The following is a 26,399-nucleotide window of genomic DNA, read 5'->3' on the forward strand; positions in this document are numbered from 1 at the left end:
TGCCAGCTCGGTTTCATTTATCCAGACTGCTCTGCATCCTGCTGCAACTGAGCTGTAAAAAAATAATGGAAGGGCAGACATACTTGAAGAGGTAAACAGAGGTGGGAACATTCTAGCTACAAAATAGGACAGATGACGCAGAAGCCAGGGGAAGGGAGAGACGAGATGACATTTTTCTTAACAAACAACAACTGCTCCTCTCTCCAACTCTACATTTGCCAAAATGTAATATTGTGGTTTTTAAGAGAAAAAATACAACAAGAACAGACATGTGTGGTTCAGAGACAATTCTGTTGGCAGCCTACTCAAATCTACTCCCAATTCTTCTACACTTCCCAAGACCTGATTTTGTTTCAGTGTTCACTCTTTTAGAGTCTGCATGTCCAGGGACAGGCTTTCTCGATAGACCTAAACCCATCACAGCAAATCCATCTTCCTTGCTAAGGACTGTTTAGACATAGGCATGTGACAATTTTGACCAATGAAATGTGACAAGTCCTAGGTTGCATGGATGTGTGCTCAGTTTCTCAGTTATGTCTGAGAAACCCCATGAACTGCAGACTGCCAGGCTCTTCTGTCCATGGAATTTTCCAGGCAAGAATTCTGGAGTAGGTTGCCATTTCCTCCTCCACGGCATCTTCTCAACCCAAGGATCACACCTGTATCTCCTACATAGGGAGGCAGATTCTTTTACCACTGAGCTACCTTGGAAGCCCTAACAAGCATTGGGTTACTTGTTCTTAAAACACACACACAAACTTCCTTCTGCCTTTGGACAATATGTGAGAACAAGTGATGGCTGGTGCTGTTGCAGCCATGTTGTTAGCATGAGGAAGAATCTGCCGCTGAGGCACGCAGGGCAGCAAGACAGAAAATGAGTTCCTTGATAACTTTCTTAAATGAACCAGCCCTGGAATGCCCTACTTCTGAGTTCTTATTATGCAATATAATTCATTTCCCCGTAGTTTAAGTTTCTTAAAAGTGTGAACTGTAGCTGAGAGGATCCTGATTGATGCAGGGTTATTTGGTGGAGTAGAAGACAGAATGAAGCACACTTTCACAATGACTCATGAAAAGACAAAAGACAACTGTTAAATAATTGCTGAAACTCTTTAATGTCATTGGAACCATGTTGGATTGGAATAGCAAAGGAGGGACAGTGTCACATGTGTACAGGGCAATTTTCAGGTTACAAATATGACAGGATCAACTCATTGGCTACAATTTCATCTAATAACACAAGACCCCCAACCCCAAGCTGATTGGACATACAGAGTTTAGGTTAGCATTTCCTATGACCCTCTGCCCTGAACCTCACACTCTGGGACTCACAGCAGTTTTCCTATCCATGATGGAATGTGTTGGAGTTTATTATAAGCCCTGCTTTTCAGCAAGTGATGGAGGCCCTAAAGACATGCACCTGGCCAACTGTGTGTCAAAACCAAGGCTATTGTGGAGAGAGATTTTTCTTTTTATTACCCCTGTATTAAATCTGGCCATGTTTTCCTGTGGTGGCTCTGGCATCCTATGCAGTAGTGCTAAACATTTGCAGGGAGTTTAGGCCTGGTGCAGAAGGAAAACAATTGTGGTGGCTGCTGGCCTGAGCGGGAAGCTTTGCAGCTGCAGAAGTGGCCTCCCTGGAGCAGAAGGTGGGAGAATAGGTGTGGGCAGGGGGAGAGGCTGGAGCACAGAAGGATGAATGAATGGGGCCTTGGGTCCCAGAGGGCAGGGATAGATGTGTCCAGCTCACCAAGAGCCACAGTGCGCTGACTCAGGTGTGCCCACATCCTGCTAGTGGGGGTGACCTTAGGTGAGTGGGCGGAAGGCAGCTGGAGGTCTTCCCAGGTGCATCTGAAAAAGACAGGACCCTCTAGTCTGCACCCTGCCCTCCTTCAGACTGAGACAGTGCCAAGTGTGATGGATCCTACCCTGCTGGCCAAGTGATGCCAGGAGGTAAAATGTGGAAGGGAGGTATTGGGGGAGGAGCTACTGGCCACCCCCGTGCATGTGGGATTCACACCGGGGATCACAAGCCTGGTCTAAAAATACCTGATTTCTAGGATGAATTGATTAATTTTCTACCTTTCCAACCTTGGGAACTTCTCTTTTCTCTTCAGGAGTCTCTCTCAAAGGAGTGATTTCGGTTCTCAGGGACATTTTGAACTTTGGGATCTGGTTTTAGGTATTCCTGGGAAATAAACTGCATTCAGCACAAGGAAAGGTCTCATTTAATGAGCCCTCAACACCCTGCAGCACCAGATGCTGCCTCAAAAAGCTAATTTTATTCCCAAGGGAAGCTGCGGGTGGGGGCGACCACTCTACTTTCCTGCTTTTAGAGCTTGAATTTCGTTCCACACCCTGCCTCCCCAGGCTGTAATAAAGTTACTTTGTTTTCCTCTCTCTTTCCACTCTAGGGCCACAAGCTCTGCCTTACCTTTAAAACCTGAGGACCTGGTGCCACAGAGCGGGTGGTCGCAGCATTCTGTTGGAGGAGTGATGGCTAGAGATTCCAGGCGGTGGGGAAACCTGGATTGGCCCCGAAGCAGCTAGACTTGCCACAACCCACAGGCCCAGAAAGCCCTAAATGCAGCCCGGGTTGAAGGCAGAGAGCCAGCACCCCCAGGCTTTGGCTCCCATATCGTCTCAGAAACAAAAAATCAAAACACCATTGGAGTCCCTTCCTCTCTGCTGGTCCACAACCCACCATCACTCCAGGTCGATTAATCCTCTAGAATTCCAGGCTGGGAAACTCAGCTCTAGTAGTCAGCAGACAGGTCTCAACAGGCGTTGTGGATTTCAAACCAGAAGCCTAGCCTTCTGGGCCCACTTAAGCCCCTTTCCACTTGCCATTTGGTGCCAGGACAGACAGTGCTGCAGGCAGGATGCCAGGAACATCCACGCTGGGAGGTCCCACCAGGCCTTGATGTGAAGAGAGGAGCCGTGGACCCGCTGGACCCGCTATGCTCAATCACACCTTACTCTACAGCCACGGAATCATGACAAAGATGGGCACCTGATTAAAAATCCCAAGCGTTTCAAACCCTCTCCAAAATTTTGACCAACAGCTTTAAATGATAATAGAAAAACATCTTATCTCTAAATAAAACAAATGCTGACAGAAAAGACCGATGCTGAAAACCAGCCATATGGTTGACATGAGCCCGTGCCTGGCCACATTTACAGCAGCGCGGCTTCCACAGAAAGAGATACTGAAAAGCTTGAGGACCTGTGTTTAATAAATCAAACTCTGCTGGCATCATCAGAATATTCACAGTTTGCAACTGGATCCGTGTCCCTTCTCACTTGCAGACTTGGAGGTGTTTTAGGAGAAAGTGACTACTTCGCGGAGCTGTTGCGATGTGTAATTCTTTGTGTCTGGAGTACCTTCAACACGGCATCGTGCCCGATCGCTTTCCCATCATGTTTCCACAATGCTCCTTGTGCCCCCTCCACCCTCTGCAGTGCCCTTGTCATCCTCCAGGGTGGAAACTTTGGCTTCTGACTGGCTGGACTCAGAGGAGTCCAGGCAAGGTTTGGGGCATGGCCCTTCGGCGGTCAGGCCTGGGGGGGATGGCCACATCTTCTCCCTCCGACCCTCCACGGGACTCTCTCTCCTGATCCCCTCTGGGCCTGCGGCTGCCTGCTCCTCTGTCGGTTTCACGGTCTCCCTCCCAAGCCTGTTTACCTCTTCTTCCTCAAAAGGTAGTTGGAGTAATGAGGGATGAAAGGGCTTGCTTTGGTTCCTGTGGCTCTGACTTGCTGGGGAGCTGACAGCAAGCCTCCCGGCATCTTCCCGCACTGCCAATGCCTCGGGAGCAGCACAACTTTCATCTTGCTTCTGAGCCTCCCCTGAAACAGACAGCGGGTGGGGGGGATCAGCAGCAGACCTCCAGCTGGAATTCAGCCCTCGCTTCCCCTCTCCTCCCAACCTCCAGCCCACTGTTGCTGGGCCTTCGAGGTAGAAAATGCTGCCGAAGGCAACACAGGACCCACAAAAAAGAAAGCTGCCACTCTGGTGACTTCTGTGTCATTAGTTGAAGGAAAGGGGTCACATGGGCCGTGTCTGTAACCCATCCTTTCCAAGCGCCTGGTTATCACCTGCTTTGCTTACCAATGGTGACTCCTTGAGCTCATGAAATATTTAAACTGAGGACAAAGGTTTTGTGCATTGTGTAGCTCAGGGAAGATCTGGGGCTCTTCAGTAACACAAAGTGGTTCTGGCTTCTTCGGTGTGGGAAAAAGAAGGAGTAGTTAGGAGAGATTGAGTGCCTCCTGCCCCCAATCTCCATCAGCACCTCATTCTTTGATGTTGACCGCTGGTACTTTCTCAATTTTAATAAAAGTTTATATGCAAAAGCAGCTTCAAGCTCCCTACCCCTCCTAACTAAACTGTTCTCCCTAAAGCTGTATAATAGAAATTCTCCAGCTGCAACTAGAGGGGGATGGAAGAGATGGCCCCTGAGAACCAGCCTCCTGCTCCCATTTTCCTATTTGCTTGCTTTGTAATCAGGACAGCCTGTTCAGTCTCCTTATTTTCAACATAAAATGAGGGGCCGGGCTCTCTAATGTCCCTTTTGGACCTAACAAGCCACAGGGGCTCTGCGTGCCTGGGAAGAAGCACTTGGGGAGTGAACTCTTAGCACCTGGACATGTGGATTCAACACCAGACACCAAGGTTCCCAGAAGGCAAGACTGGTTTAGCCCTCAGGCCAGACAGGGATAAAGTGTCTGGAAGAGGCTTGCTGGGCAGATTGCAAGGGTGAGGGGGCTGGGGCACGTTTCCTGGATCCCCAGATGAAGCCAGAGTAGAACCCACCACAATCAGGCCTGTATCAGATACCTGCAGGTGCAATTTCAAGCTGAAAGATGGAACTTGGGGGAGTTGTGGGAGAACTGTAGGAGGTCTGAAGGAAAGTTGACTTGGTATGATCACATTTCACTTACTGAATTAAGTAACTATGTGTTTTTGAACATTTATTTATCCAATCAAATGTTTAAAAGTCTTAAGAAACTTAAACAAGGCTGAACCCTGGCAAAAACTCTGAGAAACTCTAGAAGAGATGAAATACTGGTGAGATCAGATGGAGCATAAGACTGCAGTGAAACAGCTGAGGTGAAAGGTGGGAACAGTGACGGAAGAGGGGGTGATGCAGAGAGAGTGGTGGGTGTGACAACTGACAGGCTGGTCCCTGGGGAAGGGGACTGTGGTCTCCTTCAACAAACAGAACTTGACCTCTGTCCCCACACCCCAGACCTCTAGTTCTTCTGACATAGATTTGCATCTCACCTTTCAAAAGAAGCCATTTCTTTCTCTTTAGCTCTTCAGATGACCACAGAAATCCCCCAGGAACAAAAATTTAACTAATTATTTCATATACTCTAAATCCTCTGCTTTAGTTATGGACAACTCTCCTGAGAACTCACTGACCTCAGTAAGTGTTGTATCTGAAAATGAGACCATTACTTGTGTTTACCATGAGATTCTTGAATGTATAAATGAGTGACTAAAGCAAGTCTTGATTTTTAAAAAAGTAACTATTCAGATCTGTTCAGCCAGGATAGTGTATGTTAGTTCCTAATAGGTTCCCATACTCCTTCTGCTCAGATCCAACCTGCTGGGAGAGGAGCCTTCCCTAAAACTTTGCTCCTCAAAGTCGGGTCTGCGGACCAGTGTCATCTGGCAGCTTGTTAGACATGCAGAGTCCTACCCCAGACCTACTGTTTCAGAGCCTGCATTTTAATAAGATCACAGGTGATGTGGGTGGATATTACAGTGTGAGAAACACTAGAACTGAAACACAAATCTGACCATGCCTTTCCCCAGCTTTCAAATCTCTAAGAGCTGTCCGTGCCCAGGGAGCAAAGCCCAAGCTTCTCCTGACAGTCAAGGCCTTAAGTGACTCCACATCCGTCTACCCGCCATGCCAACTCTCCTCATATCCCTATGTTCCAGCCACACCGAACCCTTCATGGCACCCGGCCCTGCCCTTTGTGCCTTCGCTTATGTGCCTGATGCCTCTGTGGCCACCATTCTTGATGCATCCAGATGACCAATTTCAAGAGTGAGCCCTACCCTCCATCTCCTTCATGAAGCCTATTTGATTAAATCTACCCAGAAGTAAACTCCCCACTGCCCTAATCCCCACAAAATTGTGTCTGGACCTCCAAGGGAACTTTGTGCTTTTAACCCTTAGATTGTTAGTTACATATAACTATTTTATAAAACCCACCTTAAGTTTAATATCTTACCCAATTAATCTTTTACCCAGGCCAGTGTTCTACAGTGGGTGCTCAATAAATAGCTTATTAAACGTTTGAATCTACAGACATTTACATCAGTGTATGAATAAATGAACATATTAGTACATATATTTCAATACTATCCATTAATAAATGAAAGCAATCCTCAAATGAATTTATTCCAGGTTCAGGTTGCCACCCTAAAAATTCTTAAAATAGCACTTTCAGGAAAAAAAAAAAAAGATTTCTAACTCACACAAGCATTTAGCTACTCCTGAGATAACTCAGGGAGGCAATCACATAATTTTTGTACTAACAAGTCAGAAACTGTACTGTGGTTGTACAGCAGACAAGGGAAACACAGAGCCAAAATGAGCCCGTTTCCAGCACAGTGCAAGAAACTTTACTCAAAAGGCGTAAATTATGCTCTTTTCTACAGTGAAAATTTTCACCAGTGTGAGATGAATAAAATCCTTCTGGAAATTACTCTTATGAAATTACTTCTACCAGGACACTTAATAGTATATTCTGGTGCCCCTGAAAAATTAATTAACCTTATCCGTAACAACCTAACCCCTAAACCTTTTGCAGTGTTTTTACTGTGGGTCAGGTTAATCTTCTCTATCTTAATTTCCATCTAAGGGAGAGTGCTCTAAATTACACTGAGGCCCTTCTGGTCGCCAGTCCCCTGCCTCATGGCATTTCTTTAGATGATGTTCCACTCGTGTTCAAATGTATGAATCTTTAAAAATGGCAAACCTCTGAGATTACCAGGGAGAACTTTTCAACGTTTGGAGGGTGAGGGGAGGGGAGCTACACTGCTGTCATTCCTTACAGAGCAAGGCACAGCCATAACGAGGGGATGAACAAGGCTGTAATTCTCTTCTTTGGTCCTACTGCAGATTATTTTTTTCCTGAGAAAGCCTAGATTTTCAGAGTCTCAGACCATATAGGGACCAGGCTCTGAGACAGGATTATGGGTCAACAGCAGGATCCACAAATCCTCTTCTCCCTTTTGTTTATCCAAAAGATATCCAAAATGTATACTCAAGTCATGATCAGAAGACTAAGAAAAGTTACTGAAAATACCACAACGCTTGAGCTAATAATGAGGGCCTCTGGTTATTCACTGTGGGAACAAAACCTTCCTTAACTCTGATTCTGGAATGTTGATCTTAAGCTGTGGGAGTTTTATTTTTCCTTTGAGAACAGACACATGGCATGCCCATTTCCATAAAAGAAAGATTTCTGAATTAGCTCAGAATTGGAAAATAGTATTACCCCCAAATAGTAATTAATCTGTGCTGCTGTAGCAAACAGAATTAGTATCATTAATACTTATTAATAACAACATACATATCAATAATGATGAGGCAATCAACTGATAAAAATGTGTTAGGACACAAATAGTGCAGAAAGAAAAAACATTTTCTCTAAAAGATGAAAAACAGTAGCTCTTTGTGGAAAAGATTGCAAGTCTCCTAAAAACATGCCGCCCTCCCCAAACACTGGCCCGAAGGGCACGTTCATCTTCTTTTGTTAACTGGTCTCTGATGGGCTCTGTCCTCCTGAGTGTGGGCTGCTTTCAGTTGGAATTAATCAGAGATGCAGCGGTGATGAGGCCACCCCAGACACTGACAGCAGCTACATAAATGCTTCCTTGTTGCCACGCATGCTGGCAAAGGATGGAGCTGGAACAATGAAAGCTAATGATGGAACTCTGGAAGCTATCATTTTGAATCAGACCATCCCTTATGCCACCCTTGTGAAAATCAAGCCAGGCTCAGACTCCATGTCAGGTTAGCAGGCCTGGGAGCTCAGCGAGCCCACAGCAGACAGAGGGCTTTAGATGTCCACGGGAACACTGGATGCTGGCATGGGGTGACCACTCGCCAAGACATGTTCCAGATGGCACAGTGGGCTACGGTGTGTTATGGGTCAGCCTTGCAAGCAGCCACATGCTGCTGGCTGGAAAGTCAAAGCTACAAAGTCCCAGCTTTGTCTTCCGGCCACCGTGGAAACCACCCGAGTCAGGGGCTCTCTCCAGGAATTCTCTCTGCTTGTGCTTGGAGGACTTCTCTGTTGAAATCCCAGATCTGTCTTGGCTTCTCCTCTTATGATTTCATGCACTAGTATGAGTGATCAGAATGGGCTTCAAAACACAGCTGTACAAAAGCAGAAGTGACTGAGCCTTGTTGAACCTAGGTCAGATAAGCAGAACCACTCATCTGATCCAAAGACTCATGATAAATAATACACAGCTGTGGCTTTAAGTTCTAAGTTTGGGGGTGCTTTGTTACACTACAGTTAATAATGGACAGTTGGGGAGCCACTTGAGATTTTCTGAGTACAGTACAACTGTGATGGAAAATGTGCTCCAGAAGATTTATCCTAGAGCAGCAGGATGAAGATGGGAAGGGAGTAAGGTGATTCTGGGAGGCAGGAAAACCAGAATGGAGGCCTTGCCCAGGAGGTCAGGAGGGCCCAAACCAAGCCAGAGGTGGTAGGAATGGAGATGCAAGAAACTCTGAAGAAATAGTAGCAACAGACCAGATATGGATGGAGAAGGAACGTGCAGAGTGGTTGATGCTGGCTCTGAGGGTTGCTAGAGAGTTAAGTGACAAGAAGGAGGGCAGCAGGTAGGGCTGTGATGTCACATTTGAGAAGTTCATAGAGTATGTTGGTGGGACAGGTAGTGCTTTGGGAAAGATAGGACAGTGACTCTGTAAATGAGACCCACTGGCAAAAAATATTTCAAATATATTTTGGTAGAGGTGATGGTTGAAGGCATGATTCTCAGTAAAAGAACAGGTAGAGGAAATCGTAGAAACACAGGAAAGAATCTTGATACCTATGTGCTGGGCATCAGTTCAGTTCAGTCGCTCAGTTGTGTCTGACTCTTTGCGACCCCATGAACCGCAGCACTCCAGGCCTCCCTGTCCATCACCAACTCCTGGAGTTTACCCAAACTCATGTTTATTGAGTCGGTGATGCCATCCAACCATCTCTTCTTCTGTCGTCCCCTTCTCCCGCTGCCCTCAATCTTTCCCAGCATCAGAGTCTTTTCAAATGAGTCAGCTCTTTGCAATCAGGTGGCCAAAGTATTGGAGTTTCAGCTTCAACATCAGTCCTTCCTATGAACACCCCGGACTGATCTCCTTTAGGATGGACTGGTTGGATCTCCTTGCAGTCCAAGGGACTCTCAAGAGTCTTCTCCAACACCACAGTTCAAAGGCATCAATTCTTCTGCACTCAGATTTCTTTATAGTCTAACTCTCACATCCATACATGACTACTGTAAAAACCATAGCCTTGATTAGACGGACCTTTGTTGACAAAGTAATGTCTCTGTTTTTAATATGCTGTCTAGGTTGGTCATAACTTTCCTTTCAAGGAGTAAGTGTCTTTTAATTTCATGGTTGCAGTCACCATCTGCAGTGATTTTGGAGCCCCCCAAAATAAAGTCAGCCACTGTTTCCACTGTTTCCCATCTATTTGCCATGAAGTGATGGGACTGGATGTCATGATCTTAGTTTTCTAAATGTTGAGCTTTAAGCCAACTTTTTCACTCTCCTCTTTCACTTTCATCAAGAGGCTCTTTAGTTCTTCACTTTCTGCCATAAGGGTGGTGTCATCTGCATATCTGATGTGATAGATATTTCTCCTGGCAATCTTGATTCCAGCTGGTGCTTCTTCCAGTCCAGCATTTCTCATGATGTACTCTGCATATAAGTTAAATAAGCAGGGTGACAATATACAGCCTTGATGTACTCCTTTTCCTATTTGGAACCAGTCTGTTGTTCCATGTCCAGTTCTAACTGTTGCTTCCTGACCTGCATACAGGTTTCTCAAGAGGCAGGTCAGGTGGTCTGGGATTCCCATCTCTTTCAGAATGTTCCACAGTTTATTGTGATCCACACAGTCAAAGGCTTTGGCATAGTCAATAAAGCAGAAATAGATGTATATTAGTTATCTAATGCTGTACAACGAATTACCTTGAAACTTAGCAGGTTACTCGAGAGCCTGTAGCAGTTTATCTGGGAGGTTCTTGCTAATGGTCTCTAATGTGGTTGTCATCAAAACCTTAACGAGGGCTGTTGTCATCTGAAGGTTTGACTGGGGCTGGAGAATCTGCTTTCAAGATGGTGCACTCACGTGGCTGATGGCTGGAGGCCTCAGTTCCAGGCCACACAAAGAGCATGTAGGGATGCTCAAGAAACTTTGTGATGTGGCACCCATCCTTCTCTGCAGTAAGTGATCCAAGTCAGAGAGCGCAAGGCAGACCATGTGCTTTTATAACTTGACCTCCAAAGTCATGTACCGTCACTTCTGTTGTAATCCATCAGTCACACAGACCAGTGTGGGAGAGAACTATACAAGGGCATGAATGCCAGGAAGTGGGGATCATTTGGGGCCATCTTGGAAGCTGGCAACCACATTGGGGGTATAGGAAGAAGCTGAGCAAGACTCATAAAGATGTGAAGGATAGTTTAGCTAGAGAAACGAGACTACCACCTGGGAAGAGATCTGGTTCTCACCTTGTTGCTTCATCCGGCACCTTAAACGGGCCCTTGAGCTCCTTTAAAACATACTGCCTCCAGAAAGTGTGCCTGGTAAGGAAGATTCTTCCTTCATTCAACTGATTCCCAGACTACTTACCACATGTCAGGCAATGTGTCAAGATTTCCCTGAGGTTGGCAATGTCTCATCTCATTGTCTTACAGGAAAGGAAACTGAAGCTGAAGTTACCAGTCCAAGTTCTCACTACCAGTGTGATGGTAGGCTGGAATATGAAGCCAGGTTGCTTAAATCCTGCACCCTCACTCTTGGTCTCTTTTCACTATGCTGAGAGTGCAGGAACCAGTGTTCTTCTGCTGGAAGCTCCAAATAAAAGGAAGCAAGGGGGATGACCCAAAAGTGCTGCAGATGCTGCAGAAAGCTGAAGGTCTGGTGTCCACTAATCCCCCGCACCAGGCACAGGCCAGGAAAGAGTCAAGAAATCAAGGGCTTGCTTACCATCCTTGGGACTTGCTTTGTTTTCGATGGGCTGCTCCACGAACTTGAGCAGTGGGGATCTTGACCTCTGTGTGGTGGGAAGAGCGGGGTCACTGAACAGTATGGTGTCTTTGCTCCCTGTCACAGAAAAGAGGAAAATGGGCATATTATGTCACCACTGGAGTGGTGGCAACACTCACCCCACCCAAGGGACTGGCTCTTTGGGTGAGCAAGGCTCCTTCTTCAATCACAGACAGTGCCATGATGGAGGAGGGCCAGTCTACCCTCTCCACAGTGAAGGCAGGGCAGAGGGGTCCAGGGCCAGCTGTCTATGAGTCCTGAAGTCTGCTCAGAACACAGATGCCCACAAATGCCACCGTTAAAGGGTAGCATGCTGTATCTGTCAGAAACTGAATGGCTTGCATCTGGGTGAGACAATAGCGATGCTAACAAGAGTAATGGAGCGCTTTGAGTGCAGGCTCTGGAGCCATGCTGTAGTGTGTGTGTCCTGGAGCCCATCAGTTGCTGGCTGGGTGACTCGGACAAATCACTGAGCCTCTCTGAGCCTCAGAGCCCTCATCTGTAAAGTGAGGAAGAATAACAGCAGCCACCTCCGGGGATGGTGGTGATAAAATGAACTGATTCACGTAAAACACTTAGGCATTTCACATATCGAAATGACTGTTTTATGGTACAGGTAGGACTGCCACATACACTGGGTCTGTTTTAATTAGATTTGGTCATTTAAACTGAATCATAAGTATGTCATAGGACAGGTAGTATCAGGTTCCCCAAATGATCACAGCTAGACTCTATTTAGGATATAAAGACACATCCCAGCCAAACCCTTTTATCAATTCATATGAGCTCCCTAAGTGGGCAGAGAAAGACTGAGGTGAAGAGGAAGAGGAAAGGAAAACCATTACAACTCTATTTCTGAGGCCATGGCAAGGTATGAAGGTGAGGAGGAGGGAGGTGTGGCTTTGAAATGTGAGCTTGATGAGCATAGACACATAGACACAAAACAGGTATACAGAAGGTCATGCTGCCCCAGTGGTCAGGTGAGGGAGGGTTTGATCTCCAACTCCTGCCCATGAACCCAGAAGATTCTCTTGGTGGGTACCACCATGCCAACAAGTGAACCCCAGGGCCATGGCCCAGCCCATGCTCCAGCCTCAGCTGTCTGACTTTGAATGAAACCTTATCTGAAGCCAAGTCACTGATTGTCTCTGGGGCTCAAATCAGAGGCTCTAAAGTTCTATGATTCTACTCAGGTTTGGTGGAGCACAGAATGGTATTTGGGCCAAGATGTCCACTGCCTTAGAGAATGAGGTGAACCTTGGCCTGTACCTCTGATCCCTCAACTTGTTTATAATACCACCCTCCCTGTTGGCCATACATGTAACCTTATTAACTTGATTTCCAAGACTAGTAGAGAGTTTGGCATATGGCAGGTGCTTCATAAACAGCTGATAACTGTGAATAAATGGTTGATGCATTCTTGGGAATCCTGATGTTTACTTGGTGGGTATGGACGCCTGCAGCTGCCTCAGACAGATGGAGCTTGTTATTAGCAGCCATCACTCTCAGGTTTCTGCTTTATGAGGGTCATCCCAGAAGAGGAGGAATCTGATAGGAGCTGGCCCTGAAGTTCTCCACAAATTACAGATATTGTCTCAAGTTGAAAGAAATCCAGAATCTTTAGGACTACAATCTGGAGAGGTTTCCCAAGGAGAACCACTGAATTGAAGCTTTGGATATTTTAAGAGGCTCTCAGCATGAAGCTATGACAAACCTAGAGAGTGTATTAAAAAACACAGACATCATTTTGCCAATAAAGGTCTGTCCAGTCAAAGCTATGGTTTTTCCAGTAGTCATGTATGGATGTGAGAGTTGGACTATAAAGAAAGCTGAGCGCCAAAGAATTGATGCTTTTGAACTGTGGTGTTAGAGAAGACTCTTGAGAGTCCCTTGGATGGCAAGGAGATCCAACCAGTCTATCCTAAAGGAAATCAGTCCTGAATATTCACTGGAAGGATTGATGCTTAAGCTGAAACTCCAATACTTGGGCCACCTGATGAGAAGAGCTGACTCACTGGAAAAGACCTCAATGCTGTGAAAGATTGAAGGCAGGAGGAGAAGGGGACAACAGAGGATGAGATGGTTGGATGGCATCACTGACTCAACGCACATGAGTTTGAGTGAGCTCCACAAGTTGGTGACAGACAGGGAAGCCTGGTGTGCTGCAGTCCATAGGGTTGCAAAGAGTCGGACACAACTGAGCAACTGAACAACAGCAGGACGAAGTCGACCCAGTCAGGTCTCCCCTTGTGTTGCAAAGCTACAATCTAGAAACACCATGAGGAAACAACGGTTGCTATGAAGCCATAGCAGACGTCTCAGGTGGGCTGCTTTTGTTTCTCTTCAACAAGGCCACAGTCACTGTCCTAAGTTAGGGGCAGAACTGCAATTCCTGTTCCATCTTTCCAGCAGATACGCTGGCAGCAGAGGCACACTCTATCCTCTGTGCCCCAACAAGCCTTCCAAGTCCACTCTGTCCTGTGGTCAAGGAATCAGAATATGGGCGGAGCTGGGAGCTGGCTGCAGCCGAGCGAGTAAGGCAGTGGGAGGAGAGCCTCGCGCCTTCCTGTCGAGAGGAATCCTCTAGGGCAGAATGACTCCCTGGCCCTCTTCAATCACAGTGAATTATCCACTCCACAATGGCGCCTCAAAAATGCTGGGGTGTGTGTGTGTGGGTGTGCTGTCATGTCTGACTCTGTGACCCCACAGACTATAGCCTACCAGACATTTCTGTCCATGGAATTCTCCAGGCAAGAATATTGGAGTGAGTTGCCATGCCTCCTCCAAGGGATCTTCTCAGCCCAAGAAGCAAACCTGCATCTCTTCCATCTCCTATATTGGCAGGTAGATTCTTTACCACTGAGCCACCTGGGAAGCCCTAAACTTCTGCAAGATTCTGAGCAACAGGCATGCAGACAAGGGAAACAGAAACCATCATTTGTCCATAAATTAATCCGTATCTAATCAAAGTAGGGGTTGGAGGAGAAGATAAACACCTTCCGAAATCCCCACCTGCAAAGATTACTTCCTTATCTGATGGTAAAATGTCAAGATTTGGTTTCTGCAAAACATTTAAAGAATTCAATGATCCTCCTTAGAAGGCTCTCAGTTCTGTTGTTTCGAAGCCCAGACTCTCTCTGTATTGACTATATTGAACTCTAATCTGATGGTCTGCTGTCTCCTAGCTCCATTTTGGTCCTTGGGACTGGGGAATGGGGTGTGGATGATCCATGAACTAGATTCAAATCACAATCAACGCAGGTCACACAGGCCCTTCTGTTCAACTGGTGTTTGAGTTTCCAGAAACCCTCCTGATTCCCTATAACACAACAGCACTCCTTCCTTTCTCCAAAATGTGCCAGTTACTTTCAGAATGCACATTTTCCTCCCCAGACTGATGTTGAGAGTGGAAAATAGAGAATTCAAATAAAAAGCTCCAAGAGCCAGGCTCTGCTCTTGCCAGACTTTTTTCTGGCTTTCAGTGTTTCTTTTCGGAGCATGAGCACATCCAGGAAACCTTTTCTCGGTGCCTGCCACGTCCCCCACTCCCTCCCAGCATCATTCTCACCTGCAGATGCCTGCAAACCACTGGGAGAGGGGGCTGACGGATAGGGGGCTGGGGAGAGTGGAGGGTCATTCCTTCCTGAAGAGCAAGGCCAACCAGCCAACCCTCTGGCTTTCTCTACAGAGCCCTGTGTCTCCCCCACCTCTCAGGGACCCATTAAACAGTCTGGAGGGCTTGCTGCTTTCCAGATGATTTCTCCACATGGGCTGTGACATCTGTCAGACTTGCCCGCTTCCCAGCAAGATCACACATCTGCCCCAACTCTATCCAACAGCAGCAGGAGCTGTACATTGTTGGCTGAGAGAGTGAGGAGCGAGGGGGAAGAGAGTCAAAGAGAAAGCGGAGCATGCTCCACAGCCAAGAGAAATTCTGCCCTACAGTCATGAGAGGTGGGCCTCTTCACCATGGTCCTTTAGAGTCTTGGGACAGACCGTTCCAGCTTCTCAATCTTTCTTTTCCAATTCAGCTTGCTTTGAGAACCAGTCCCCAGCTGACTGGATCTACACTCCCTACCCTCCCTTCCTCTCCCGCCCAGCAGCCCCCTACCTTCTGTGTCTCTCTTTCCTGAACTGTACCTTCCCCGTGCAGACGGAGCACTGAAATGAAGATCTGAACACCTGACTTCAGCCTCTGTGGCCTGAGGTATCACCCAACTTCTTGAATTTCTGTTTCCTCATGGAAATTTCTGTTTCCTTAAAATGAAGGGATCAGACTAGTTCATGAAAAGGAAGAAGGTTTTCTCTCACATGATGACTCTGACCAGGAGGTAGCTTCCTGGAAAGCCAATGGGAAAGACTGTTTTGAGGGCCACGTGTGAGATTATCAAGGGAGGGCGATGTGATTGATTAGCCATGTCTGCCACTGGCACGGAAATGATGCTGTGTAATATATGCCAAGCATTTGTCATCCTTGAACTTTTTTGCTCTCAACTGTCATTCCAGGTCCAGCATTCAATGACTTGTCACATTATTCCCTCACACACTAACATCTTTATCACTTCATTGACACTTATGTATCATTTTGTGTTTTCCTTTCACTGCATGATGAATATTCATCGCACTTTCCTACCCACTCCAGTATTCTTGCCTGGAGAATCCTGTGGACAGCAGAGCCGGGTGGGCTGCTGTCCATAGGGTCAGACAGAGACGGACACGACTGAAACGACTTAGCATGTGTGCATGAATTGGAGAAGGAAATGGCAACCCATTCCACTATTCTTGCCTGGAGAATCCCAGGGACAGAGGAGCCTGGTGGGCTGCTGTCTATGGGGTCGCACAGAGTCAGACACGACTGAAGCGACTTAGCAGCAGCAGCAGCAGTGGGACTGTTGCTTCTTGGAAGAGGCGAGGGGCATGTCTAGAACGCCTGGCACAGGACTGAATTCACAAAGTTGATACTCAGAACATGTATCAACATGTTATGGACTGATCTCTTAGAGGAGACACAGATTCTTTCAAGACTGCAATTCTTGAGAGCTAGCAATTCTCTGTAACGACTGGGTCAAAATCCCCTCTACTTGGCTGAAATAGTAAATATTCCCTTACTTAGCGAAAGAGGAAGAGGAAGAAGAGAAAAGTGGAAGAAGAGAAAAAGGAAGTGGAGGGAGGAAGAAGAGGAAGAGGAGAAGAAAAAAAAATAACACACTTCCTCTTGCTCAGCTATTAGAGCTTAAATGGAGACAGTACAACGATGAGCAGATAGAAGAGACTGGTCTGATTTGCATGGAAAGAGGCCCCTCCCCTCCGCCTTGGTTTGAAAATGATAGTGAAGTGATGCCTCATTGTAACATCCTTTATTGCTGCATCAGGGCAGTGCTATCACAGTCACATAAACTGTGTCAGATCGGGGGAATTGCCATTCTTTTTTTTCTGTCCTCCCACTTTGTACCCATGTGGAGGCCAGAGATTAGAACAAACAGGCTGGGGCATAAAACTCATTCAGTTGCTGCCCTCCAAGCAAATGCTACCATTTAATATTTGCTTTGTGCTAATTGAATTCTCTATTTCAATTGACTATTCTAATCAGAAAAGTGCAAGGATACAAAGAGAATGCATTTCTATTTATTTACATGCGGGGATGATATTAATGCACTGCTATTAGCCACAAACACAGATATTTCAAAAAGAACATACTCCCAAATCCTATGGAAACATTGTAGCTCAGGCCTTCCCGCAGCAGAAGGAAAAAAAAAGGAAAGAAACAATTGTTATTGCATAATAGCCATTCTAACCTAGACCAAACAGCGGCAGAGATAGGAAATTCTCAGCATTCTTTCATTTATTCGACTTCCATCTTTTTACAGAAGTTGTAGAAATAAAACATTGTGAAATCTCACTAAGTCATTTGGAGAGAAAAAAAAATCCAAATGCTAGAACATGCACAGAAATAGCAATCCGACTGCACAAATAAACGATAAATTTGCCTGACTGTGTTGAAATTCAATGCAATAAAAGAAAGGCCTTCAAAGGAGATAAGGTTTTAACTGCATCAAAAGATTCTTGTGCAAAATGGATCATTCAAATCCCCAGGATGGCACTTGGCACTAATTAGGTCTGTTAGGTCTTCTGACATCAAGTTCAAGGAATCTCTACTAAAAATTGCAATTTATGAAATACACTTCCAGGCAACCTGAGGCGGCTATTCAGATTTACATTAAGAAAACATGTGGTTTTGTCCATGTCCCTGTGGCAATGTTCATTTCTCATACATTACAAGGAAGAAACGGATATGATTCAAGGGTAGAGAAGGGTTTGTGCAGAAAGGTTAAGTAACTAAAAATATATGTACAAAGTTGCTTCCAGGGAAAGAGGAGGTGGTAGAAAATGATAAATACAAGTTTCTGGAGAATGTAAAGAGAAAGAAGAAAGCTAATGGGGGTCTCATGAAGGGGGGTATTTTACCAAGACAAACGGGATAAATATAGCTAATTAATGTGAAACATCAGTTTCTTCACCCCCTGTACCACTGAGGGAAAAAAATCTACAGCAGAAATTTTTATTTTCAAGCTATGTAGCAAATGGTATGAGGGAAGAGGTAAGAAGGTTGTACAGCGCGTTTGGGTTAGAACAATTGTTTGATCTTATATTCAATTTTAAGACTGATGATTAAATTGAACACGTCTTTGTAAGTTTGTACATTCATTTTTAGAACGAATGATTAAATAGAATAAATTTTTGTGAGTTCTTATATTCCTTTTTAGGGGTGATGATTAAACTGAACACATCTCTATAAGACACCTACAGGGAAAAAATGAAGCAATTTACCATACTCACAAAAGTTAAAAATAACATACATACAGACATATACAATGACAATTTCAGAATTTAGATTAGCAAACTTCATAGTTCACTTTGTATATTTATTAGTTTTTTTCTGATTTCCTCCAAAATGATGGCTTTTAAGTTTCAAACACTTGTAGACGTTTCAGCAATAATCTTCAAATAAAAGAACGTTAAAAAGGTAAAGTCTGCTCTGCAAATTTTCAAAAAAAGAAATTTTTATAAAGTTCTGCTTACCTGGGAGACTCCACAAACCAGAAACTTCCAGAGTTCTTAATTTTTTCTCCAGTTCAGCCACCCGATTCCCTAGGATTCTGGAAAAGGGGAGAAAAATGGCAAAGGACAGATCAATAAGCATCTGTCTCATCAGCTCTCAGGGCTGTGAGCAGGCTATCTGGGAAGGCTGGTGATGCCCTGCTGCTGCTGCTGCTAAGTCGCTTCAGTCATGTCTGACTCTGTGCGACCCCATAGATGGCAGCCCACTAGGCTCACCCATCCCTGGGATTCTCCAGGCAAGAACACTGGAGTGGGTTGCCATTTCCTTCTCCAATGTGTGAAAGTGAAAAGTGAAGTCACTCAGTCGTGCCTGACTCTTAGTGACCCCATGGACTGCAGCCTACCAGGCTCCTCCATCCATGGGATTTTCTAGGCAAGAGTACTGGAGTGGCTTGCCATTGCCTTCTCCGGGTGATGCCCTAGTAGAGAGAAAATGTTCTGAGACTTAAGACACATGCTAAAAACAGTGTGTGTGTGTGCGCGTGCACGCGTTTGTGTGTGTGCCTGAGCACGCACCCACATGCTAAACATACACAGACTCTACTGAAAGTACATATGAAAATATAAAGTGAATGGTTTAACATGATTTAAACCTTGAAAGTGTTGCCATTCAAGTGACTCTTCTCCCACAAAGGTAGCTGGGAAGACATACAATGATTCTACCATTACCCAGGCATCTTACATCATTTCTATCTGGGAATTTCTCATGGCTAAAGATGACACTTAATTTTGAATACTCTTAAAAGTATCACAACTTGATTCTTTGAGGGTGGATCTGAGTTTTAGAAGCAACCAAGTCTCACAAATAAGATGAAGGAACATGCTTGGTGATGTGACTTCGAGTCAATAAAATAATGTCCACCTTCTTAGACCTAACCCATGGCTTACGAATGGCCATATCCTTGATATATAGCATAACGCCTGGTAGATCGTAGGTGCTCAATAAATATATTTCATTAAATAAATGCTTTTTTTCATAGCTTGTAATGATCTCTGGGATTTAAAAATAGGCATCTGAAAAACTTTCAGAAATTATAGAATCACTGAAATAATTACACTGCTTTCCAAGGTGACTGTTCTGATTCACTATGATGTATAAGATCTTGAATGAGTATTTTAACAGATTACTCTGTTTACTCGGAAGCCAAACTTGGTCTCTATGCATGAAGAGACCTATTTGTGGCCACATATATCCCCTCCTTCACTCCACACAAAATTAAATATAGTTGGGAAATGATGTGATAGGCATCCAAAACGTCAATCACTTTTCATTGGCCTGGAAATTGAAAAACCAGTCTTTATCTTTGGGGGATTTTCTTGGCACTGCTGTGCTAAAATGATGTAGAAATCACCTTAAGAGCAATGTTTCAAATTCTTTCAGCAGGAGAAACCAGAATGCCAGAATTGTTCTTCTACATTTCTTTATATTCCAGACATAGATGCAGACACCCACATACATACCAAGATCTGAATATGTGTATATCTGCACATGTGTATATTGCTTCGAATGCATCCTTATTTTACCTGAATTGACTTGCAGACTCTTAATTAATATTCCCTTTGAGTTCACATAAAACTCTTTGACGAGACTCTATGTGGTTTTGTTCATCTATGTACTTAGAGCTTTTTTCTTTTCTTTTCCTTAAGTCTTAAATTCTGCATAGTCTTTATCAATTACTTTCAATTTTCACTCCATTTGTTGGGTCTATTTGGCTTTCATGTCTCTGACCCCTCAATAAACACCTTTCTTCGTAATCTTGCTTTCAATATTTTGCTCAGACCTTCTGATCCGAGCTCCCTTTTCACCAGCTGATGGGTTTGAGATACAGTCACATTGGTGTTCAAGCTGATGCCTGCTTCTTAGAATGATCAGATCATCTGTACGTGGCTGCTTCTTGGAAACAAAAGATAAGGCTTAACTCTTCTGTGTACAATGAAAGATGCCGTCAGGGCAACACTCAAAGGCGTGGTGAAGAGACATTTGGTTGTATTTTTTCTGATGTTCTTGGATAACGCAGCCACGTCTCCCAGAAATGTGCTGATGTGAATTTGCTGGTGTCTGGAACAATCTACTCTCAGGGACCTTGCCTTAGTTTGTCGGTGTGGACTGCTTTTTTCTTCAGCCTGACACAGGCATCTGATGCAGGGCTGGAGGTAGTAAAATGGACCCAGTAGAAGTTGTAGTAGCAGCAATGGCAACAATAACATCATCAATAACAATAACAACTACTCTATGGTTAACACAAATATCAATTAATCTTTCCTGAATCCCGGGTCTGAGTCAGAGTGCATGCCAAACATCCACCAAAAGTACACTTTCTTCTCTGACTTGACAAAACTCTGCAGTATAGACTGTATTTTTATCCTCCTTTTATACGTGTGGGCCCTAACAAACAGAGAGGTTAAGCAGTTTGTCTAAGGACACACAGCTCATCTCAAATCTATGTCTCCTCCCAACCCCCAGTGTTCTCACCCAGCACCCTCTACTCCCATTAGAAAACAGAGGCATAGAAATTAGTCAGCGTAACCAAAACCACATGCTGGACTCAGCTGGTGATGAGCATGGATTTTTAACCTATGCCTCAGGTAGATTAACCTTTGCCTCCCAAGTGCATGTGCTTAACCAATAACACCCTAATGATACTAGAAAACCAGCATTCACATGCCTAAAGCAAGTTCTCTTTAAAACTATGCATAACTGAAATATGGATGCAGCCACAGCTGGACCTGCAAAATATAACCCAAGATGCTTCAAATGACAGACGGTCTTCTAGTTGACTTCACACTGAACAGATACAGCAGGTAGTCCACTGAACGTGCTGTAACACAGCCCAGGGAGAGGAGAGGCTTATTGGAGGCTTCATAGCTGGCAGGACACACAGATGGAGACAGAAGAAGGAAAAACAGGGTCCGTTCAGTGAAGTTCAACCAATCCAACAATTATTGGGCTGCAAGGAGCAAAGATGGGAAGCTATATCCCACAAGAGCCAGTGGGGCTGTCGGAAGCCAAAGAAACAGTGATAAAAAGGAGTTAGAGGAGGAGGTGACCTTGGGATAACCGAGGAGACAGACGGACATCTCTGGGAGACAGCAAGATCCAGGAGTGCAAGGGTGAGAATGCATGCTGGGAGCAGGTCTACCCTCCAGCAGAAAGAGAAAAGCCAGAAGAACCGGGGACCACGGTACCACCTGCGGAAAGCAAGAAGGACCAGAGGAACAGAGGTGGAAAGGGAACAGGAGCCACGTGGGGAAGGGAGGGAGGGTTCCAGGTCAGGTGGCAGAGTCTGTATCATCTCATTCTAGAAGGTGGGCACACGCCACTGAGAAGATGTGCCCGACCCTTGAGAGAGCCGTTACAAGACAGATGAAGGGGTGGAATCCAGAATCCAAGTGACAGGGCTGGAAAAGCAGCCTATGAGAAAGCTGGAGCGGTGAATATAGATGACTCTTCAAGTAGTTTAGGCGGGAATCCAAGGAGACAGTCAGGGCAGTAGCTTGAGGCATAAACAGGCTGGAGAGAGGATTTTTTTCTTTGTAAGATGGGGGGGGGTGTTTAAAATAAAGTTTTTATTTAGCTGTGACTTGTTTTAGAATAGGGAAAATTTTAGCCTATGTCTACCTGGTAGTCTAGAAAAAACTTCAAGACACTGGGCTTCTAGATAAGATTTTCAGTAGTAGTTTCTGATAGTAAAAACACCATGTGAGTGTTAGTCACTCAGTTGTGTCCAACTCTTTGTGACCCCATGGACTGTAGCCTGCCAGGCTCCTCTATCCATGGAATTCTTCAGGCAAGAATACTGGAGTGGGGAGCCATTCCCTTCTCCAGGGGATCTTCCCGACCCAGGGATTGAACCCAGGTCTCCTGCATTGCAGGCAGATTCTTTACCATCTCTGAGCCACCAGGGAAGCCCATAGGGGATCTGCAAAAGACAGAACTAACTCAGGAACCAGCCACCGCTTTGCCTCTATCCTTTCTCTCTGTACAACATGGGAAGCAGGAATCCTGAGTGAGGGTCTCGGGGGGAGCCTGATCCTTAAAAGAAGAAGAGTTGGCAGTGGCCCCACACAAATTGCAGATAACCTCGCCTCCCACTTTCACCCCAGGAGATCTTTTGAATCTTTGCTCTGATCCAGGACAGCTCCTGCTGCTTCCAAGATCTTGAACTTCCAGGCTACTTACCATTGTCCAAGTAAGGGAGAGAGCAGTGAAGAGATTTAGGCAAAGCACAGAGGGTGGTGAAAGGCCAGGATGTCCCCATGTATAAACCAGTGCTGCCACTACCCCACCACTGGCAGAGAGAGGGCTCATTGGGAAAGGCTGGAGAACTGAAGGTGGTGTTCCATGAGACATGCTCTTAATATTTGCCTCTTCATCATTAACCTGTTTATAAGACACACGAACCCCATTCCTTCTTTAATAATAGCTGGACAGCTGCAAACTCGCAACAAGGACCTCAAGCAAAATGCTAATTAATTGAATATTCTCTCAAATTATGAAGTCCTAGGTTTATTCATCAGTTTGTCAAGATGGCTCCCATTGGGCCTTCTTAGCGTCAAGGGAGAGGAGGATGGGGATGGGCATGGGGTAGAGAGGGTAAGTGCCAGGCAGTGGAAAACCAGTAGGGGGCACACACTCTTACAGAACACCTGCATTCATTCCTACTTCTAATGCTCCACCTCAACACAGCCATTTTAAAATTTTAGTTACAAAAGGCTAAATCAAGGGGGATAAGAGCAAGCAGACCGAATTCACATTTTATTCTTAGCCCCGCCTCCATCTGTTATATAATTTGTTTTTTCGCATACCCCCCAAAAAAACATTTATTGAAAGTATGAAACTTAAGACCCTCGAAGTATTAAAAATGGCACATTAGGTACCTTATGTACTGATATGAGGCAATCTTCAAGATTTATTGTAAAGAGAAAAAAGCAAGGTGGAAGACAGTGAAAAAAACCTTTTTTTTTAATGAATACTAGCTACCATTTGTAAAAAAAAATAAGAGAGAAAGAAAAAAGAAAATCTGTATGTATATAATATATATGAGTAGTTATATGTGTCTATATTCATTGACTATGCCAAAGCCTTTGACTGTGTGGATCACAATAAACTGTGGAACATTCTGAAAGAGATGGGAATCCCAGACCACCTGACCTGCCTCTTGAGAAACCTGTATGCAGGTCAGGAAGCAACAGTTAGAACCGGTCATGGAACAACAGACTGGTTCCAAATAGGAAAAGGAGTGCGTCAAGGTTGTATATTGTCACCTTGCTTATTTAACTTATATGCAGAGTACATCATGAGGAACGCTGGGCTGGAAGAAGCACAAGCTGGAATCAAGATTGCTGGGAGAAATATCAATAACCTCAGATATGCAGATGACACTACCCTTATGGCAGAAAGTGAAGAGGAACTCAAAAGCCTCTTGATGAAAGTGAAAGAGGAGAGTGAAAAGGTTGGCTTGAAGCTCAACATTCAGAAAACAAAGATCATGGCATCTGGTCCCATCACTTCATGGGAAATAGATGGAAAAACAGTGGAAACAGTGTCAGACTTTGTTTTTTTGGGCTCCAAAATCACTGCAGATGCTGATTGCAGCCATGAAATTAAAAGACGCTTGCTCCTTGGAAGGAAAGTTATGACCAACCTTGATAGTATATTAAAAAGCAGAGACATTACTTTGCCGACCAAGGTCCGTCTAGTCAAGGCAATGGTTTTTCCCGTGGTCATATATGGATGTGAGAGTTGGACTGTGAAGAAAGCTGATCGCCAAAGAATCGATGCTTTTGAACTGTGGTGTTGGAGAAGACTCTTGAGAGTCCCTTATACTGCAAGGAGATCCAACCAGTCCATTCTAAAGGAGATCAATCCTGGATGTTCATTGGAGGGACTGATGTTAAAGCTGAAACTCCAATACTTTGGCCACCTCATGAGACGAGTTGACTCACTGGAAAAGACTCTGATGCTGGGAAAGGTTGGGGGCGGGAGGAGAAGGGGACTACGGAGAATGAGATGGCTGGATGGCATCACCGACTCTGTGGACATGAGTTTGAGTGTACTCCGGGAGCTGGTGATGGACAGGGAGGCCTGGAGTGCTGTGATTCATGGGGTCGCGGAGAGTCGGACACGACTGAGCGACTGAACTGAACTGAACTGAACTGATATAAATACATTACACATTTGCTTATATATGTATCCTTGGAGAGGATACATAAAAAATGAAGAACGGTGGTTTCTTCCAGGAAGGTGGATTGGGTGGCTGAGAGACATTGGTTTGGAGATATATCGTTGTTTAACCTTTTAAAACGTGAATCAGATGGTTCAAAATGATTAAATAACAGTTAAAAACAAAAAGGTGCGTTACAGAAACAAAGCCTGCAGAATGAAAACGTCTCTCTCTCTCAATAGAAAGCAAGGGTCCATGAAACCTGGAGATGTGTGTGGTTGCAGTGGGGTATGGTGGGCATGTATTAGGAAGTCAGTCCATCACAAGAGATGGGAGTGTCAGCCAGCAGCTTGGGAACACTGAATTTAGCAGGTGGTGGGACTCAGCCAGGCTTTTTGGTGGAGGCTTGCATTGTGATCAGCACCGAGGTAGGCAGGTAGTGTGCCCAGGTAAACAGCAGAGGAGGTGGGCGGGGGTCTGAGAATAGAGGGTTCATGGGAGGATCTTCCTAAGGACAAGATAATGAATGGTCTGGTGGGGAGCAAGCAGAGGGAGCAGGTAGGAGATGAACCTGGCAAGCATTCAGGAAATATATATTGAGTAAATGAATGTATGCATGAAAACCAGAAAACTGAATGCCCATTTGCACATGAGTATTAAGGGAAAAGGAATAAAGAGTTCGACCAGTCAATCATCCACTCATCATCAAATCATTATAAGCACCCACTGTGGGCCTAGCACTGTCCAACGTACTGGAGAGAACAGTGACCAAAATGGACAAACATTCTGGCCTTGGGATAGCTGCAACCCAAGTGATGTGGAAGTTCGTCAAAGCTAGGCATTAGGATGGTGGACAGAACATGTTAAATATTCTTCAAGTCACACTTTAAGGGGCTGAGTAATATTCTGCCTTATGGATTTACTATAATCATAACCATTCTCCAGGGCTTGCCTGGTGGCCCAGCAGTAAAGAATTCACCTGCAATGCAGGAGCCACAGGAAATGCAGCTTTGATCCTTGGGTCTGGAAGATCCCCTGGAGGAGGGCATGGCAGTCCACTCCAGCATCCTTGCCTGTAAAATTCCATGGACAGAGGAGCCTGGCAGGCTAAGGTCCGCAGGGTCACAAAGAGTTGGACACGACTGAAGCGACTTAGCACATACACACGCTACCATTTCCCAATTTAAAAATATTCTGGTTGTTTCCACTTTTTCACTCTTATAAATGAATCTACAGTGAACCACCTCATGGTTAAATCTTAGAGTATTGTTCTAATTTGTTTATTTCAGATAAATTTCTAGAAACTGACGCTTTGGGTCAAAGGGCACAAGCATTTTAAAGTATATTAAAACATACTAAGGAATGGGTGCTCCAGACTCTAGACTCATTGAATTTGAGGAGCTGAAATTCAGGAGAAACTGTCAACTGTGCAGCTGGAAATTTGGGTCTTGCTCTTGACAGCAAGGTGACAAGAGTTCTAGGAAGAGTCTGTAAAGAATAGGAAGCAAAGACAGGTCCCCTGAGTGGAGGTAAGAAGATGGAAGGTCAGAGAAGAGAGGAAGAGGAGGAAGAAGCCTGGGGTGGAAGGAGGGGAAGAGAAGAGAGAGGGAAGGAGGCAGCAGAGAGAGCAGGACGAATCCAAGAAGATGGTTTTCAAGATGGGAGCTGGGATGAGGAGACATTATAGAAGAAAGAGGTCAGAAAGGGAGGTCGGGGGTACTGGTGACCCTCACAGGAAGATTGCTATGGAAATTCAGAAGAGGTCTTGGGAGGTATTCAAGCCTGCGCCTGGCATCACTG

General features: G+C 45.1%; 1 protein-coding gene across 2 annotated transcripts in view; it reads right to left on the reverse strand.

Annotated features, from left to right (window-relative positions):
• Window positions 1-1,096: 1,096 nt before the first annotated feature.
• Window positions 1,097-26,399, reverse strand: part of CCDC149 (coiled-coil domain containing 149) — a 116,231-nt gene continuing 90,928 nt past the window's right edge. For both annotated transcript variants that reach the window (XM_088836266.1, XM_055435314.2), the window contains 3 exons: window positions 18,397-18,473; window positions 11,257-11,373; window positions 1,097-3,849 (listed from right to left, as the gene is read on the reverse strand). In XM_088836266.1, the coding sequence (XP_088692392.1) occupies window positions 3,419-3,849; window positions 11,257-11,373; window positions 18,397-18,473 (625 nt within the window). In that variant the 3' untranslated portion in view covers window positions 1,097-3,418. The remainder of the gene's footprint in view (window positions 3,850-11,256; window positions 11,374-18,396; window positions 18,474-26,399) is intronic.

Source organism: Moschus berezovskii, chromosome 5 (genome assembly GCF_049115385.1).
Source record: "Moschus berezovskii isolate FMDL1 chromosome 5, NW_MosBer_1.0, whole genome shotgun sequence".
NCBI lineage: Eukaryota > Metazoa > Chordata > Mammalia > Artiodactyla > Moschidae > Moschus > Moschus berezovskii.